The sequence below is a fragment of the Aethina tumida genome, chromosome 5, assembly GCF_024364675.1.
Source record: "Aethina tumida isolate Nest 87 chromosome 5, icAetTumi1.1, whole genome shotgun sequence".
In the NCBI taxonomy this organism is placed as follows: domain Eukaryota; kingdom Metazoa; phylum Arthropoda; class Insecta; order Coleoptera; family Nitidulidae; genus Aethina; species Aethina tumida.
In genome coordinates this window covers 27,721,598-27,743,319 of record NC_065439.1, presented here as the reverse complement: position 1 = coordinate 27,743,319, position 21,722 = coordinate 27,721,598, and the positions used below count along the sequence as shown (strand labels likewise).

At 29.3% G+C, this 21,722-nt stretch overlaps 1 protein-coding gene across 1 annotated transcript in view; it reads right to left on the bottom strand.

Annotated features, from left to right (window-relative positions):
- The window catches only part of LOC109604532 (uncharacterized), a 31,806-nt gene extending 10,473 nt beyond the window's left edge, over nt 1–21,333 (bottom strand). The window contains exons 1-2 of the mRNA XM_049967176.1: nt 21,082–21,333; nt 1,842–2,078 (exon numbers count right to left, since the gene is read on the bottom strand). Coding sequence (XP_049823133.1) covers nt 1,842–2,078; nt 21,082–21,162 — 318 coding nt within the window. The 5' untranslated portion in view covers nt 21,163–21,333. The remainder of the gene's footprint in view (nt 1–1,841; nt 2,079–21,081) is intronic.
- Between the last annotated feature and the right edge of the window lie 389 nt (nt 21,334–21,722).

Genomic DNA, 21,722 nt, shown 5'->3' with positions numbered 1-21,722 from the left:
CCTAAATTCAATGCCATCCTACAATTGTTATTCAAGAACAATGTAAACATTTAAATAAATATTATTTCATGCGTTAGCAATTTTACCAAAATAGTTTGTTTACATAATAAAATTGTCATTGAGGCAGCCCAATACTTATTAGTAGATCTATGAAAATAAGTATGGTAATGTTTCCAATTGATTATAAATATTAAATTCTAATTGTAGTGGTCCGGGTTTCGAATTTAAATTCCTGATACCTGTGATGTCATATTTTTTCAATTCGACCAAGGTGACCAAGGGAGAGATTAAAATAAGTATTGTAATAAAAAAAACTATGTTGTTATTTATATATATTCAAATTATTATTATATTAAATCGTAATTATTTATTATTGTTTAGACATTCGAGTTAATTATGTAATATTACTCTTTATTTGTTGTCATTGTTTCACCCTTTTGTTCAAGTTGATAATAAGAAGGGGTAGTACGACCCTTGACTAGTACGATTCGATCTCTTTGGTTTCAACTGTTGAACTGATAAGTCGTCGAGAAGAGTAATAAAATCTGGCTATGAAAATTAATATTTATTACGTTTTTTGTTTAAAAATTATCCAACTGTAAGAAAACTGAAACAAAAACAATTTCTTGTTTTAGTATTCTAAAATCAACAATTATACTTTAATTAATTAATACTAATTGATGAAATTTTAGACAGAAGTAGAAAAAGTAACATAGAATCGAAAATTAGAAAACATATTGTTCAATAATGTTGAGATTCCTTAAGAAAATGTGACAACAATTATACTTTAATTAATTAATACTAATTGACGAAATTTTAGACAGAAGTAGAAAAAGTAACGTATAATAGAAAATTAGAAAACATATTGTTCAATAATGTTGAGATTCCTTAAGAAAATGTGACAAAAACTAAACAATTTCTTGTTTTAATATCCTGAAATCAAATACTTTTTCTATTATACTTTAACTTATACTAATTAATGAAATTTTAGCCTCAAGTAGATAAACTAATGAAGAATAGAAAATTTAAAATCAAATTGTTCAATAATTTTCAGTTTTTTAAGAAAATTTTAGTTAAAACAATTTTTTGTTTTAATATCCTGAAATCAACAATTATTTCTATTATACTTTGATTAATTAATAATATTTAATATAATTTTAAAAATAGAATTTTCAAGACTCCTAAAAAAACATGAGAAAGATTTAAATATATTTTTTAGAGAAAAAACATAAAACAAACATTGGGAATGATGAAAATAATAGGAAAAACTTATTTATTTAATTTTCTTGTAAAATATATTAGAACATAACAAAATTAATCTCTTAATTTAATATCCTGAAATTAACAATTTTTTCTATAATTTGTTCAAATTATATACAGCAGTGTTTTCAGACAATTAATATTTTTACAAATAAATTTATGATAATCATATAGTCATAATTTTTGTTTACTAATTTTAAATTATTATGTGAGAATTTTGTTGTTTCTCATGCCATTGATATTTGTTGTCCTCCTTTATTATTCAGTTCTACTCATTCAGAATGGGGTTACTACATTTTTTTATCAAGGGTTCCTATTTATTCTAGTTACCACACCAAAAGACCAAGACAGAGAGACTGTTACAACTCCAACCCAAAATCCTTTTTTGAGACTCTCTTTCTTTAAGACAACGTTTTGTAACCCAAAGAATGTTAGACTAGAAGGTTTTCCAAAAAGTAATGAATAAATTTCGAAGGGAAACAAGTCCTCAATAATAATAATGAATTATTATTGTTGTGGTCAGTCAATTTATTGGCTCAATATACAACTGTACCTCCAGTTGTAGCTGGTGAGATACTCACATTATTCACCAGCAGTCCACAGTAGTCGGGAGCACCAGGTGCCGCCAACAGGTTGATGTCCAAGGCAACAGATTTGCCACCATCGCCGAGACTCATGCAAGATGGCGTCCTGTAATCTCTGGCGTGCACAATCCCCGAAAAGGAACTGTTGAAGTTGACCTTAATGCTCATGTGTCCCGCCTTGCAGGTGGCGGCTACTTGCGGTATGAAGTCGGTGTCGATCAGCTGGGACAATGCCTGAAAGACGAAGAGAAAAACGGCGTTAATACTTCAACGGTGACCTTTCCAGCATCACAATTTTATGGTTAATAAACAGGGGGTCTTTATTTCGCGCTGCATAGTTGCAAAGATAAGCCCATCTCGCAACGGTCCGTTCATACCAAGGCAAATAGATATTAAAATACCCGTTTGACATTACGCTCCTCGATGCTAAGCAGTGATTATAATTTATTGTGATGGTCTTGGCCGTGAGAATAATGGTTGTTTAGAGCGATTCCCCGCAAAACATGTATTTACAATTGTTCGACTGTAACAAACGGTTTGTGCGGTACCATGTCAGTTACATTGTTCGAAGATATTCAAGATTAACTTAATATAATACGGTTGTTCAATGGGGCGAAACAAATAACGACGTCTAAAAAGTGTGCAAATCTCTCACAAAACTCCGTCGCAGTAACAGTAAGAGAAAGATTTGCGGATTGCGGAACGCCCTGACGTGGAATTCCAGTACTCCATTCAGGATTTTTGAAGCGGTTCTACGAAACACGTGCACTCACACGTGTGAAAATAGATAAGGCGCGCGCTTTACAAAAGAATTCAGAAACTGTACGGCTTTATCGTGCCTAGACACGAGAACTAACACCTTTCGACACTGGTCGGTTGTACGTTGTACAAGTACCATGTTGCTTGGGGCTTGTACGGCTTTAATTTATTCGAATTATAATGGCACTTGACCAAATACCTTGAAACCTTAAACGTTCTTGATATTATCGAGTGAAATGAAAGGAAAATGTCTTGTACAGGATCGCTTATGCAGTTTCTAAACTGGCGGACTGGTGAACATGGTTATTTGTGCTAAAATATTGAATTGTAATTAATGAAGAGCCATAAAATGAACTAATTTTGTTTTTAATAAGAAAATTTCTGAATAAAATATTTTTATATGGTACGGAAATGCAGAGAATTAAGAGAGAATACGAAAGTAGGATCATTCGATTGTCTAAAAATATTGTTTACCCATGTTTTGACATTTGAAAGAGAGAGACAAAATGAATATAAGATTAGTGCCGAGGTAAGCCGATGATTTCCCAAAGAAAAATGTTGTTTATCTATATTTTCTCATAAATAATATTTTCATATTAGGAAGATGGAAAAGATAAGTTTTCAGAAAAATCAACAAAAGCATCATTATTCGATTACTCAAGGTTTTCCCATAAGTATCCAAATTTTGTTTGCCCAATTTTCATTAAAAATAATATTTTGATATTAAAAAGCTGAATAAATTTAGTTTTTCCATTTTGAGAGAAATCTGTGAAGCTCACAATATTTGATAGCTCGAAGTAAACTAGAATTGCCCAAAGAAAAATTTCGTATACTCTTTTTTTTTATTAAAATTCATATTTCGACATCAGAAAGAGACGTCAAATTGGGATAGATCTTCAGTAAAATCAACGAAAGCATCATTATTCAATTACCCAAGGTGTTCTCATAAGTATCCAAATTGTGTTTGCCCAATTTTCATTAAAAATAATATTTTGATATTAAAAAGCTGGATAAATTTAGTACTTCCATTTTGAGAGAAATCTGTGAAGTTCACATTATTTGATAGCCCAAAGTAAACTACAATTGCCCAAAGAGAAATTTTGTATACTCTTTTTTGATTAAAATTAATATTTCGATATCAGAAAGGGACGTCAAATTGGGATAGATCTTTAGTAAAATCAACCAAAGTATCATTATTCAATTACCCAAGGTGTTCCCATAAGTATCCAAATTTTGTATGCCCAATTTGCATTAAAAATAATATTTTTATATTAAAAAGATGGATAAATTTAGTTCTTCCATTTTGAGAGAAATCTGTGAAGCTCACATTATTTGATAGCCCAAAGTAAACCACAATTGCCCAAAGAAAAATTTTGTATATTCTTTTTTGATTAAAATTAATATTTCGACATCAGAAAGAGACGTCAAACTGGGATAGATCTTAAGTAAAATCAACGAAAGCATCATTATTCACTTACCCAAGGTGTTCCTATAAGTAACCAAATTTTGTTTGCTCAATTTTTATTAAAAATAATATTTTGATATTAAAAAGCTGGATAAATTTAGTTTTTCCATTTTGAGAGAAATATGTGAAGCTCACATTATTTGATAGTCTAAAGTAAACCACAATTGCTCAAAGAAAAATTTTGTATACTCTTTTTTGATTAAAATTAATATTTCGACATCAGAAAAAGACGTCAAATTGGGATAGATCTTTAGAAAAATCAACTATAGCATCATTATTCAATTACCCCACCCATTGTGTATTTGGTGAATAACCTTTGACTGCCACTGTTGAAACGATGTTCTGATTTTCACACAAACATGGAAACGATTTTAAAATCCTTACGTAAAACCACTGATGGTAAACCCTTTATCTGGATTTGATTATTCAAAACCTGAACATTTAATTTAATTCAACCAGTCAACGTGAAAAATGTGGAACCATTTATAACATTGCTCTGGACCTTGAATTTATTCTAATAGAGCAACGGACTTTTAACATTAGATAAAGTAAAATTTACACCAGTTCCATGTGATATTTAATATCGGTTAATCGTGTCGTAAAACAGATGAAAGCATCATGTTGAAAAGTTATGCAAAATTACAACATGCATTGTACCTGCGGATATCCGTTACTGCAAAATGTATCATCGCATCAAATGTATTTAATAATATTAGTGTTAATAACTTTACGGCTAAATGTGGAATCGACTTTCATTTGTGATTCAATAGCAACAACTTTCCATTATTTTTTTCGATACACGAACTTAAATTTTTATTTATTATAAATAACTATCACAAAAGACTAATATGAAAGTGATGTTGGTGCTTTCTTCATATATTTGGGAGGTAACAGATGTTAACGTCAAAGACCATTAATTAAAATTCAATAGTATTAGATTTGTGGCGCATGGGAAGCAGCCAGCAATTTTGCAATAGGTGAGACTGATCATATCCATGTTAAAAATTACAAAGTACATAAACACTTCTAATAAAAACGTAGAAAATTTAGAATTATAATGTATATTCATATTCAACTATTAAGAAAATTTGTGATTGATGTTAAGACACCTGAAATACGTATTCACAAGTTAATGTTAAGGATTAAATTAAGCTGAAACTGATCATAATATTCTAATTTGATAGATACCTCTAATTTTAAGATCATATTTTGATATGCTAACTGTTTATTTTTATCTCGATGTAAAACATTTTGTATCAATACTACCAATTATCCATTTTGTAGCACCATTAATGGCCCATTACACGTCTAAAGTATTATGTAAAAAAGCTAACATATTTCTGATCAACACGATAACCACTAAACAACGACTGATTGGTATTTGTTTTAAATTCCGTTTAAATTTGACTATGGCCCCATAACGGGCTGGGGCATCCAACCAACCCACATTATATTCATCTTCTCCGTTATCTGCATCAAACCTCACGCACGCATTATGTATAATATTCTCATAAATGTGCACGTATTATTATTGTACTTTCTCTCAGTTCAGTTTTAAACAGCCTTGGGTTCAAGTAAAAGTAATCCTCTTTCCACAGCATTCCGTCTGCATGTATGGCCTTTTTTTGCATTCAATTCGGACGATTAATAAAGAACAAAAAAGCCATGTTGCGTAACAAAGGAAAATTAATATCATCGTAATTGAAAGATATCCGATTCGTTTTGCTTTGGGAACGATCTCCTGCTCCAGTGTGTATCTGTGTCACAACCAATATTATTTAACTATTGCATAACGACAAATTGATATGTTCAATTAATTTCGATCGCACCCAAAAATTGATAACAATGGGGCACGTAATGCGTTGGGAAATGGCGTGGCACAAGTGTAATTTGATAAATGAACGAATTATGCTGGCACAAATCAATATTCCAAACCAATTTATACGTAAAAAAACGTATTGAATCTTACGATTCGTCGTGCTTCTAATGGGAAAACATTAAAAAAATCAGCAATCCAATTAACGCCTCGAAATTGGACGCTCTGACCTTTTCCCGTGAAATGGCCGTATTTAATTTTGCCTTTCCCACAGTGTCCATAATTAAAAAGCGGATTTTCCTTTGTGACTGCTAATTAACGCCGAAGTAAAAGTGCGGGCTAATTATTTTAAGTTGTCGTACGAGTGGATAATTTTTCGCTTTTCATATCTTAAAGACGGTCGTTGCCTTCGGAAAGTATAATAAAAACGAATATTCAAAAGTCTCATTAGCATCACCTTTATCTAAAACTAACAGTGAATAATGAATAGAAAAAAAACTACATGGCATATGTCCAAATCTCGACTTTGTGTGTACAGCGGTTTAATTCGAAATCGAGAGTTTCAATCAAACCGGCGGAACACGGTGTGGCTTGCCACTCATTAATGCAAAAGCGATTTTATTAACCGACATCATAAATTACTTCTGCCAGATGGTTTTTAATTGAATTAAGTTACTTTAATTTGATAATTATAAAATGGTGATCGTGAAATATCAATTCATTCATTACACAAACAATAATAATAACCTTGCTCTGCATATCTGAAGTGAAAAAATATCATTAATATAGTTTTTTTAGTTGCTAGACGAAATACGTGTTAGAAAATTTATTGCCACGTGCGTAGGATGTATTGTAGAATAACGTAGAAGGTTAACTTCTACTTGTTTTATAAATGATTTGCATATGTCTTGGCATAGTACAATAATTGCTCAGGTTATGCTTGTTCTGATAGTATCTTAAGTACTTCCTTTGCTAGAATTATTACTAATTGTCCGAAGGTATTAAAATAAAGAAACTACTTAACACCACAATCTACTGTCTAATAAATCATTCAATCAATCAAAAATTTTTTTAAATTTTAGAAAACCTGTATTATTTTATAAATAATTTATTTTTAGCAGTACCAGTAACCATATAGGTAGACATATCGAACTCACATTTTACTTTCTCTTATAAAAATGAAATTTATTTTTACATAAATAAATATATAGAAGATATGTTATTAATAATGAATATTTTTCCATTAAGAACATATTGGGATTCACTAGACATCATTTGAATTTAGAGGTTTATAATTTTGGCGCCCAACATTCTTGAGATGGAGCACAAGAATTGTTGATATTTTGTGTTCTAGGAATAGAATTGTAACGAAATAAATATTCTTATACAATTACCAATGATTTTTACTTTTCTTTATATATTTAATAATTTACTGAACAGCGTCTGATTTATATATAGAAGATATATTATTAATAATGAATACTTTTCTATTAAGAACTTATTGGGATTATAGCAAATTTATCCAGTATTACTAAAATATAATACAATAAATATTATCTTAAGTGACTAGCAATATTTATTTAAGGAAGGAAATTGAAATCGAATTAATCAATTATTGAATATATAAATATTATTTTGGTATGCAGGATGGTTACGCCATATATCTGTATTATTTTTACATTTTTGGTAAAAACTCTGTTAATATGCATTTTATGTATAGGATGTTTCACTGAAAATAACAAAATTATTGATGTTTCAATATGCACAAAGTTAAATGTACACCCAGTATAAAATTTGGGAGTACTAATATGACTCCTTATAGGATGGTTCTTGGTTAACCTGTATACCAAAAATGAACTTTCCATTATCAAATTTAATGGCTATATAAACATTTTAGTTAGATCATCAATGTGTCAATTTTTTTTTTTTTTAAATATATATAATTCTTGAAAAAACTAAGCTAGTTGTATGACCTTGTATATTTGATGTTAAATATGTTAAAATATTTTAAAACTATTGTTAAATTTAATTACTTTTGAAATTTATAATTTTCTGGATTTGGAAATCATAAATTATATTTATTTAATTGAAAATTCCTGTCTGTAATTAAATATATTTATTTAATGTTTACTTCTCCCTTATAATTAAAAATATTAAAACTTGATTTTACATTTTTAATTAAGTTATTAATTTTCTGTTTAATCATTAGGACTTCTAAAAAACATTTTCTTGTATAAAAAAAGTCTACAAAATAAGTGTTAAATTAATATTATGTAAAGAGAAAAAGTTGTCAAAATCAAAATTTTCAAAGTCAATAAAAATTTATTATGTTATATGAGTAATTAAGATTTTTAACTAATTTTTATTTAAAATAAGAAAATTGAACGCAATTAATCATTAAATATTTTTGCAATTATTTAGATTAGGAAATTATAAATTACATTTACTTAATTGAAAGTTACTATCTGTGACACGTATAATTATATATATTTAATGTTTAAGTTTCTCTTACAATTAAAAATGTTGAAATTTGATTATACATTATTAATTATTTAAAAAAGTATTCTTAAATAATTATAAACATTGAAATTGTACACTATAAATTATGTCTAAAAAATAGTATTTTTGTAAAAATATAAACAATATATTAGATTTAGTTCTTCAATTATCGTTTAATTTAAAAAGTTAAAGAGAATGTTATATAATTTTAATTACCAATAGTTTATTTAAGTTAAAAGGTGACTAAACTAATGAAAAATTGTGTTATATGGCATTAGTAATTACATGGATTAAGACAAACAATTAATACATGTTAATTACTAATAAATAGTTAAAAACACTTGATTTGACATAAATTTTGTGTCACAATTTTATTAACTTTCACTAATTATGAAGTCAATAAAATTTAATTTTTCTGTGATTATAGAAAATAAAAATTATTTCTAATAATATTGCTTTGAAATTATTTTTCTTATGAAACTTTCATTATAAATCTTAGATTTTCCAACTAATTATTGTAAAAAATTAAACGCCACATCTTGTTTCGTTTTGAGTAACTCAAGATCAAAGGAGATATCGTCTTGTAATTACGAACACATTTTTTTATAAAGCATTCAATCCCACCCATTCGTGCTGTAAAAAAATACTCGAACAAAAAGTCATGCGATACAATGTAAAACAAAAGGATAATTAATATAATAAAAATATCAGACTAATATTAATAGCCAATAAAAGAAATATTTTGATACCACGATATGTCATGTTCCCACCGCACAACGATAGATTAATTACAATTTCAATCATTGTTTACCCGAGTTATCTTCAGCATTCGAAGCTAGAGCAACAATAGAAGTCAGTCGAATACAAATCGTAACAGCTATGAATGACCCTCAATCACCATCGAAGATGACCGTGCATCTTCTCCCCGAACCCCAGACTGGACTTCCACCTTATCAAACACGATCCGACAAATCGCCTGCAACAATTTTCGTTACTGTTACGCCAGATTGAACGCCCAGTTTGAGCCCGCTCAATTTACGGACGTGTTTGATGTTGCAAACTAAACTAATAACGTTTTTGCCTCAACCGTCCGCGGTACTTTATTAAGATTTCCAGATTGCGAACGCGGTACGCTATGCGTCTGGGGATAATTGCGTTATGCAACGGATTTCCTCGTATGTAAACTGACGTTGGTAAATTAGGAAGCGATGGTTTAATGGGAGTATGCAGTGGATGATGCAAATCATCACATTTACGCAATGCTTAAGAGAGTGTGTAATGTCGGGGTACGGCATCGGATACCTGAGTACTCGACTCGAAATAAATGGCCAGGTGGAAAATCGAACGTGAAATTATCGCTATCAGTTGATCAATATCAAGGTTGTTGCCTCCGGACGTTTCTTCATACAAAAAATAATTGGTCTAATTCTCATAGAGGCATGTGAAATTACTTTATCATAAATTTTTCACTTTTACTTATTGTGATTTATTGTCAGTGTGGCTCCTTCGTTAGACGTGTCAAATTAAACAAATTCAACACCGTTATGTGCGGCTCATGAGGAGCAGATAAGAGGTATTACATAATGGCACCTAAACGTCTTCGACATTCATAATGCGATTCTGCTGAATAGAAAACGTGTTAAGGTATGGTTCTGTTGTTGCTAAACCTTGACAGAATTTGTTATTAAACGGGCACACCTTTTAATAATTAGAATGTATGCAAAGGATGTTTTATTAATTCAAACGTTCAACACTCCATGGGTCGATTTAAGGTCTAACTGTACACGTACGAAGAAGTTTTTCTGTTCTTAGCATAAAATAGTCCTACAATAACATAATTTGTAGCAACCATCGTTAACGTTCAATGAGAAACGAAAATCCCATATGACTTGGAATTAAATTTTTCAGTCGTGATCGCTGCATGCCTGCAAACTTGCACATGTTTTAATTACGATTAAGATCTTTATAGATGCCATAAACCCGCCGTAAAAGACTGAACGTCTGCATATTTTTGTTTCAACGTGAAGGAGATTATGAATAATAACTTGGAGTTTCGATCCAGCATTGTAGGCACAATGGATTTTGATATAAATTAATTTTGAATTGTGTACTTGTGGAGCCGTGTTTGGTTTGGAAATTAAACGCCAAATTATCCCCACTGTTAGCTTAAGCAACCACTAATAACAGGCTCCGTTTCCATAGTGAGAATGTCACTCGTCTGTAAAAATATGAGATTCCTCGTCACGAAAAGATCAACACCCAGGAATTACAGTTATCAACACTACAAAAATAGGCAGATAATGATAGTTGTGGAGAAAGTGGTCGTAAAGAAAAGGCATAGCTAGACTTGTTTCTTGCAATTTTACACCTACATCCACCTTATTATATAAGGAAAAATGATCTTAATGTATCAAGTTTCTTGTGGCTTGTAAGCAATTAGCATTTCATACACTCAAACTAACAAATGGTGACGAACTCTTTCTTTGTTTGCTCATATTTATTTCATATGATGAATATCCTTAACAGATAATTTATCTTCATATCAGCAGTCACCTATTCACGTATTGAATATCATAAATAAATAATCATGGTAATGTACAGCATTACAAAGATATAATAAGCACGGTGTAGTTCAACCTTGGTAACCAATTATTTGTTCAAATACACCTTAACATTTCTCAAGCATTTTTCTCAGTAATTGGACATTTGCGGTTTTACATTTATCTTAATTATTTAAGAAATATTTAAATTTAGAATTTGTGTGAAAACGAAAGTGCGTGCCCCAACAATTTCAGCGAACATTATCATCTAAATGGAGAGTAAAAGTTTCCAGGTCACAGCATCACCGAGCATCCCGAATGTGTTTAAACCAAAAGATCGACATTTAAGATAAACTTTCTGCGAAGATTTTCATCACTCAGGTTTTAAGACTGCCGCAGGAAAAGTGCATTATTATCTTAAATCTTCGAATGCCTTTAAAACGTCAATTATTTTATTATTAAATCATGGAATTGATGGAATGAGCCACGTAATGACTACACAGAGAGATTACGTACATCAAGCTAATTAGTTTAATTGGTTTTGCAGGATTAAATATTTCTAATTAACGGTAATAATGCTCGCAGGAGATTTTGTACTACTAGCGTTTGGGTAAATTTCGATTCCAAATTAATTTCAATCGGGCCACCTTCCCTAATATGGTGTGAGGTATTTTAAATTTTGACATAATCCTTTTTACTCTGCTTTATGGCTTATTTTTAATCATCAGATTATTATTTTTAATGCCTTTTTAATTTCTAGTGTAAGAGAAAGTTATTTTCATTTATTAAAACATTGTCTAGTTTCAATTTCAATCTATGAATAAATTAATATTAGTTTATTTTGATCTAATTAATTTATAAAATCTCTGTTAATATTCATTTTATGCACAGCGTATTCCAATAACAAAGTTATTGTTGTTTCAAGATGTACACAATTAAATATTAATGTCAAAAATGACTTTGTCAGTATCAAAATTGGTGGTTTTACAGATATTTTAGTTAGACCATCAATTTATAAATATTTTTGGAAAAAAATTAATAACTCAAAAACTATTAGGTCTAAATATAGGACATGACGTGGCGATTTTATTTTTAATTAGATGTAGAATTAAAAAAAAAATAGAAAATCAACTTTTTTAATGAATAAGTCAACTTATGTATTTAATTTAATCAATAAAATAACTAATTAATAATAATGAATGATTTAATGAGTAGAAAAAGTATATCTCGACTTGTTCAAGGTAAGTATTGGGATTTGTAGATTTTAAATACTTAAATCAACATGTTTTAATTATCGAAATTAATCATAGCTCTGCCATATTTGTTTACTTATAAATGACGTCACTGTGGGAATTATATGGCGCCAAATTTAAACTTTAACCAGTTCAAGGTAGTTTTAAGCCACAAAAAGATGCTTTCATTTCATTGTACAATTCACCATATTTATTTTAAAAAAATGTAAATGACAACAATATAAAAGGGGACACAAATGTTCCGATTGAACAAAACGGAACGAATAATAACGAGTGTGTGCTGCAGTCGGCAATATTACCATTCGCATTTTATGTGAACCATATAAGGTGCGGCCGGAGTGAGAGTGATCTAAGAAGGCTTGCGGTTGCCGGGGTCCCCTTCGTAGGTGTAAACACCACGGCCAACTCTATTTCATCATGTCACGATACCCTATCGGGCCAATTACGACGCTCCTGTCGTAAATCAAAGATAACCGAGACTAGAAGAATATTTTTACGTATACATTCCCAGTTACACATATTACTTGTGTCCCTTTCAGAAGTCTCAATTGTCACGGCTCACATGGTCGTGTCGTTGTTGTTCGTTAGCCTGACAGTTTTTGATCGTGCCATTTTTGGAGGCAGTAGGCTTACAGATGGTCAGAGCTCAGTCCACGACAGTAAAGTTGTTTCAAAGAAATTACGCACACCCGAATAACTTGAGGTGGAGGCCAACTTTAATAAAGTTTAAGTAAACATCAGCTTTATAAAATTAACTGCCAGAGTGTAAAACTGTTAGATGCAACGAATAGAGGCGAGGCAATTTCGATTTGTTTTCGCCGTGCCTAAGGCCCCGGCTTAATAGAATATTGTTGTTTAAACGCCTCAATTTTCCGTTTTAATAATAAGTTCAACGGTGGCGTAACACTAGAAATTCAAACAGGTAGACACGCAGGATGGAATTTGTATTGTTTGAATTGGTTTCATTGGATTGAAATGATGAAAGGTCAATCATTATTTTTTTTCCAGCTAACCGCATTATGGTGAAAAGGTTAAATCAAATGATAACTAAAATGATCTTAGTAATACCTTTTCCAAAGATTATGGAACAAAATTTATTCCTTAAATCTTTTGTTAGAATAGTATTTATATTTTTATCACATATAAAAATGTACATTCTCTACCAGGCCTGTTATTGTTTTTCTTCAGAAGTAGGAAAACCTTGCCGGCAGGTTAGCTCATTAACATTCTACAAAGCGGTTGATGCACAAGCGTTAGCGCCGCATAAAAATCATCCATCTACTCCAGTTTGCCTAATAACGGTTCCCCGTTGTGGATTTTACACAGTGGCCTATAATTGCGGCTCAACCGTGGTCACAGTCCCAGTTCCGACTAGAATTACACTGCACCGTGTCCATTATAACCATATTAATGGTCTTTACCAGCCAGTCACCATTAAAATGAACGTTGCACGTTGTATTAGGTCCGCTAACTGTTGTTCTCGACGTGCAAAAAGCAGGAAATCGAACGGAAATTCCTGCTGATATTAGCCCATTGGCTTTGGTACATGCATAACTGGCACCGCATAACTGAATTCTAAGCCAGATTTTTCATGAACTGGTCGAGCAAATCTAAATCACGGTTTAGAAGTCTTGGGAAATCACGACTGGACTTCGGTATTAAGCTGCCCGCAATGATTAATGAAGCCAACCATTAAAGAACTCCATCAATATTTAATTTGTAATAACACCGACACTTTCCAATTTGGTAATTACATTAAGACAATTTCAAGTTATTATTTTTGTCGTTTTATATTAAGACTTCAGCATAAAAATGATTTATTGAAAATATATAATGGTTAAAATTTTTTTTTGAATGTATTTCTTGTTTTATTAAATAAATTGTGATAAAATAAATATTCTTATACAATTGTCAATAAATTTTATACTTCTGTATATTTTTAATAATTTATTAGACATTATTTGATTTTACAGATTTATAATTTTGGCGCCCAACATTTTTGAGATAAAGCTCAACAATTGTTGATATTTTATGTTCTAGGAATAGAATTGTAACAAAATAAATATTCTTATACAATTGTTAATAAATTTTATACTTCTGAATATTTTTAATAATTCACTGGACATCATTTGAATTTAGAGATTTTAATTTTGGCGCCCAACATTCTTGAAATGAAGTACAACAATTGTTGATATTTTGTGTTCTAGGAGTAGAATTGTAACAAAATAAATATTCTTATACAATTGTCTGTGAATTTTACTCTGTATATATTTAATAATTTACTAAACAGCATCTGATTTTAATGATTTTTAATTTTGGCGCCCAACATTTTTGAGATGAAGTACAACAATTGTTGATACTTAGTGTTCTAGGAATAGAATTGTAACAAAATAAATATTCTTATACGATTGTCAATAAATTTTATACTTCTGAATATTTTTAATAATTTACAGGACATCATTTGAATTTAGAGATTCTTCATAAAATTATCATATTAACAATCAGTTTAAATTTGACAGCATAGCATAAAAATGATTTATTAAAAATATATTTGTTTTTAAATATTTTGAGTTAAGTAACTAAATCAGGGGACACAAACATATTTCTATTAATTTATTAACATTTACTGTAGAAATGTTTTCATATTGAACAATATAATGATGTATTGATATCATTTCATTCGAAAACCTCATAATGAAATCAAAACACCATTGATAATGACATGCCACAAATGCTTTTGATTAATAAATTTAATATGCAAGATACAAACACAAAATAAACAGTTTGATGTCCTACAACATGTTTCATAATAATGAGAATAACATGATCTCGTGTCGTTTTATGCAGTATGCTCCGTAAAACCAGTAATTGAATGCTTATTCGACTTACATAAAGTTCCTAATAAAATTCTTTCGGATTATTCATTTACGATTTCATGGTATTTTTGCTCAAATTGTAACTGTATGAAGCACGCACTATTACATTGTTGGCATTTAAATTCATGTAATGGACGATTTAATGCATTGCACGAGAATAGCTGGGACGTTAGGCGTTAAAATAAGACAACAAAAGTCTACCGACTTTGTTATTTATCCAGGGTAACGGTTCTCTTCTTGCAGATTGTGACGCAGATTCATAATTCAAATGTTGGCCTATAATCTAGATTTATGTAATAATTATTTTGAGTAAGCGATTGTCCTGTAAACTGTAACATTGTCTGGGTTGATAAATGTACAATGTTATTGCAAGCCAGTTTCCAATACAATTAAACAATTAATAAATCTAAAGATTGAGAACAAAACAGTTGATTTATATATTATAGTAGAAATGTGCTTCCAATTTCATTAAGAAATTTCTCTTACGGGTCTAGTAACTAAATGCTTTCTAATTCCTTAGTAGAATTTATATGTGGATATTAAATGGCGTACTTACATAATTTTATAGGAGTAAGTTCTTTATAGCAAGATTGTAACACGTCTTAATGCACTGCTTACTGCATTATATCTTGGAACAAATTATGTGTAAATGAAAGTATATTTAATGGGACCCATCAATAATGTGTTTCTAGTTGTTAATAGATTTTCACATGATCTCTAGTACAAACGGTACTCCAGCAAAACGACAATCATTTAGAAATAAGGACACCATGGTACTAGAAGGAAAAATTTATATACAATCAAAATAAATTATTAAACTATCTATCAGAATTTCAAGCTCCTGCCCCTTTAATTTTATACACCAGATTTCAAATTCGATTTCACATGCGACCATTAAAAAAAAATACCCCCGTCCATGCAATTGATTTACGAAGCTCTGTTCTGGCCGCCAAGGCCGCACGATACAACGCTCGTTGATTTTTACCACCATTGTGAGCGAGCTGTTCTACTAAATCAATGTTAATATCAGCATGTGGCATTCCAGTCGATTCCTGTAATATCTCACAGTACCTACCCACTTTTTGACTTCGGTTAATTTACGAATTACATGACGAATTAATACAGTTATCGACAGGTGGTTGGCTACTTTCTCTATTATCAAGTTGTGAGGCGTTGTACTTTTGTCAAAATGATGTTCTCGGGGATTTCTAATTTTGGCGCCCAACGTTGTTAAGATGAAGCATAACAATTGTTGACACTTTCAGTTCTGGGAATAGAATTGTAATAAAATAAATATTTTCAATTACCAATAAATTTTATACTTCTATATAGTTTTAATAATTTACTGGGCATGATTTGATTTTAGGGATTTATAATTTTGGCGTCCAACATTGTTGAGATGAAGCACAACAATTGTTGACATTTTCAGTTTTGGCATTAGAATTGTAATAAAATAAATATTTTTAAACGATTGTCAATAAATTTTATACTTCTGTACATTTTTAATAAAATACTGGACAGTTTCTAATTTAAAGAATTTCTAATTTTGGCGCCCAACATTGTTGAGATGATGGAAGAATGTATGTAACAATGTTGACACATTTAACATAAAACTGTTTTCACAAAATTATTGATTTTAATATTTCTTATATTTTTAGTATGGTCTCGAATAGCAACTAATTTTATTTAACCAATTTATTATAATTTATTTAATTAAATATTTAATTTTATAATTAATTGTTTATACTATTATATAGTAACATTCACTGAAGAATTTTGTTAGTAAAAACTTTCATCATAATTAATTTAATGTAAATCTTATCTTAACTGTTGTATAAAAGACCAGTTTGGTCCTTCAAAAACGATACAGTTTTTATAAACAAGTCCGTTTTGGCATTTTACGGCTATCTTGTTTTGCATTAAATTATGGCATTATGTTAGTAAAACAGTGACAGAACTGTAGTTAATTTATCCGTTAGGAACTGTACTCGCTTCAAATTGATTTTACGTGAAGTTCACTGCTTTATTATTTTATTTATCTATAAAACTGAAATACCATATAATTAGATTTTAATCGCATCTTGTTACAGTTAATTTCCCTTTAATTAAACAAATTAATTAATTCGTCTAAAGACAAAATGATATGGCGGATATTTAAAATTACAATCACCAATGCAGTTTTTTTATGTAATGGTTATATTATTAGTAGATCGTAAATTGGACCAATTAGAAAAGGCAAAAACCATTAATTCCGCAGCGAATTGATTGAAGTTAAACCGAATAACCTTTTAGCAAAAGGACCTTCACTCAATCGCGCATTCCATTTATTAATGAATCTCTAAAGGAAAGAGGAAACTTGTTTATCAGTCGACATTCTCCTTATTACCCCCCACAATGCAAATTACAATAACAATACACTTTTTGTTTTGTTCAGACATTTATTAATTAAAAAAAATAATCAGGAAATTTTTGTTTGTAAATTAACTATTAAAAATAAATAATAAGTCATCCCTTGGTACTGTTCAATGTCGCACTAGTTAACTATTTATTGTGTTAAGTGAAACACATACGTAGATGGCCAATTTATATGAAAATTACAATTGGATTACTAACAAGGTTACCGAATTACTAAAAAAAAGCGCCAGTCCTGTCGGAAGTAATAAATTCGTTTGCTTTTGTAATTAGCATGTAATGGTTCTAACGAAAACGAAAGGTGTTTACCGACAAAAAAATGACTAATGTGAGCTATGATAGTAAAAAATAACTAGGTAACTTGATAAAATATGCATATTTGTAACGATTTCTGTAACAATAAAACAAGACAAACGTTTTCTAATTCCACAGGGTCAATCAAGTGACATTTTATGTGGCGAAACGCTTCTATAAAAATCGAAAGTCCGATGTAAATTAGTCCATTTTTTAACTGATATTTAATAACTCGTCTAGCTTTGATTATTGGCTTTCACTTGAGGCATATCAAGTCGACAGGTTTTGTTGAACTCTCATATTCACAATGGAGTGAGAATTGATTTAATTGATACCTTAAATCTACTTTACCACATTGTCATTTGACCAACTTGGTGAGAAACAAAGATTACATACAAAACATCCAAATTCTTCAATGTCAACAAACTTTAATTGCCAATTTCGTCCTAAACAAGGCAAATGACGGTAATTATTATCGAATCATCTTATGATGTGACTAAAAAGAGGCAAATTTAATTATAATTTTTTCATAGTCCGTGTATCGAAACCATTTAATTCCCATCTGTTGCAGACGCAATTACTGAGCAGAAACAGTGATTCATTATCAATTGCTGAACGGAATCAACACACCCAGAAACTTTTGCATTGTAAGCAGATGCTTTTATAATTGTAATTGTTGGGTTTTGTTGGTTGACTGTTTCATTGGTGACATTTAAGACGCGACGGTGGAAATGTTTTATACAATATGATTTCCATTTGGCATTGGTTGAACACATAAAATATTTATGTAAGGTAACTGCAGTGGCAGTTTGTAGCACAACCATTAGTTATTATTTTTTTGCAATTTATTTAGTAATGTCATGCAGAACCTTATCAAATTGATTTACTCAAGTTTAACATAATAAATATACATGTGGAATATGTGAATTTATATTAATACAATTAATACAATTATGTTTTATGAACGTAATTGTATTATCCTTGCATAGATTTGTATTTTGTAATAAATTATGGACACGAACATATCAGATAAGCACCACAAATAAGGTGCGGTTAGAATTGAATTAAATTTCACAAGATCGAATCGGCGTTTAAGTACAAATTCAACCAGTTGCTGGTATGACGTTATCGACAGAAAAATTTAATTGTTTTATGGACTGACTCCAAGAAATAAACTGGCTTTCAGAATATAAAGTTCCGAAAAATTGTGATTAATGGATACAAAATTTTTGTTGTGTCATATCACATAAATCTGAAATTCTCAATATAATTATATATATATATATATATATATATATATATATATATATATATATATATATATATATATATAAAATATGAAATTATTAAATTAAATAAACTTATTAAATCAATAACAACTAATAATTAAAATGTTATATGTAGGTTTTTAAAATTATTTAAAATACGATACAAAAATATTTAGAACAATAAATTAATTATCAACAGAAAGTAATTTGTTTAGAAAATATTTAGAATAATAATAATAATAATAATAATAATAATAATAATTATTATTATTATTATTATTATTATTATTATTATTATTATTTTGTAAAAATTTGGTAGTAAATGTTGGAAATTATTTAAATAAATGGATTATAATTCTAAATGTTTTGATAAAAAAATATTATAATTAATTTACAAATAAATAAAATATTATAGGTAGCAAATATTTATTTATTTAAAATAAAAAATTACAACAAAAAAATATTCAAAATAATTTTAATATTCTTTGTCAATATTATATATTTTTTTATTAAAATTTGGTAATATGTGAAAAAATTAGAATTAATTTGTAATATAAATATTTAATATTTTATAATTTATTATAGTTAGCATTCTTTTTATTAAAATTAGATACGTGAAAAAGTAATTAAATTATAATTACCATATAATTAATAATTGTTATTTAAAAATAATCTTTTTTTCATATTTCACAAATAAATTCGTATTTAGTTATTTGTGAATAATTTATTAAATTTAAAGACTAGCAAAAATTTTTTAAAAACGTTTTTTAATATATACCATTAGAAAGTAAATTCTTCCAAATATATTTAAAATAATTTGAATATTCTTTATTATTCATTGTTACAATTTTCTATCAATTTTTTGTTAAATTTTGGTAATAAATGAAAAAAAAATAATTAATTTGTAGTTAATAATTGTTATTTAAATATACATTTAAATTTTATTTAATATTATATATAATTTATACCTTTTATTTAAAATTTTAATTTTATTTCTTAAATTTTAATTAAGTTTTTCATTTGATTATTATTATTTTATAATAATATATTTTGTATTATTGCTCAATTCTAGTTACACCTTGATGATAATTTAAAATAACCAAGACACACTTAAATATTTATTTACTATATACTTAAAATATCCAATTTAATTTAAACATTCACATTAAAATTTGAATTATTTCAGAAATATTAGTTGGAATTTCAAAACATGTGTATAATATAAATATCTGAATGATTAAATTTCAAATTACTATTTATATTTGATTAAGTTTTTAATATAATTTTATTTATATATATATATATATATATATATATATATATATATATTAATATGCATTTTGACTTAACATTGACATAGGCTTAAAAAATTTTAAAAAACTTCATTTCATTTATTAATTATTTCTATCCAATTTGCACTCAAATTCGTATTATTCATAATGTATTAGTAGTATATAAGATAGTACATAATGAGCTTCAGAATGTATACCAATTAAAATAATAGAAATAAGAATTAATTGACATTATGATGACCATCTTGTTTGCTTACATATCCAATTAGAATTAACTAGAATAAAATTTTAGTTCATAACAATACATTGAGTATGGTAATCATGTGCCTACCATATAAATAATTAAGGTTACCCAGCTTAATAACACATTTTGAATTATAATTTTTTTCATATGAGACGAGTGTTAAGGACAAACGTATTGTTAGAATTATAAACATGTCATCGAGAACACGTGTAATGGTTTCTCGAAAACTACATAATTCGCAGATATTCGTATTCTCGAAAATATCTTGTTCGAGAGGTATTAAACCGCCCAAAAAATGTGGAACATTTAAATGGTCCTTAAGGTCTAGACGTCGTGGATAATCTGAAAGAATGTGGACCCAATAAGATTACCATCGTCACCCGACACAGTAAACGTTTCTGGCTAAACATACGCAAAGGACAAATGAATGTTAGTGGGCATCATCAGAGTTACGTAAACAAACCGAAACACGGTCCGTTTCCATCGGTAACCTCTGACGAACGTCACAGATCGACTCACCGTAGGCACGAGTCCCACCAGGCAAAACGCCGCGAAAACCCACGGTGCTGGGCCCTTCGAACTGACACTCTGGTAAGCCATGGTATATCGATGGGGGCACGCAATTCGTATGTGACACTGTTCGTCTCGGTCGCGTTCTAGGGCCACACAAAATCACATGTTACGGTTGGCAAACGGCGAAAAATATAATGATCGGTCACTCCCCGTTACCGTGCATCTACTACCGCATGTTTCGTCGGCGACGGTGTCCGTTCGACGAATGAAAGTTACCGAGTTTCGTGTTTCGGCCATCGTTGAAGTCTCTCGGCTGCGGCGTTGCCGTACCGCTGCCATGGTATTCCTCCATGGTAAGTATTAACAGTTTTCAATATTACAAATATATTTGAATTATATATGAAAGTTACATGTTTAAAAACTTTATTGTAAATCAAGTAAAATATATGAAGATCTAGAAGATCCAAAAATCTAAAGAAGAACACGACTACTAAACAAAGATTTAGAACTAAATGTAGTCAGTTCTAAACCTTTATTAAAAATTTAAAAAAATGTAAATACCTTAAATAATGTAGAAGGTCCTATGGTAAAAGTCTAGACTCTAGAAAATATTTTATAGAATTTTAAATCAAAGTATTTAGGTCCCT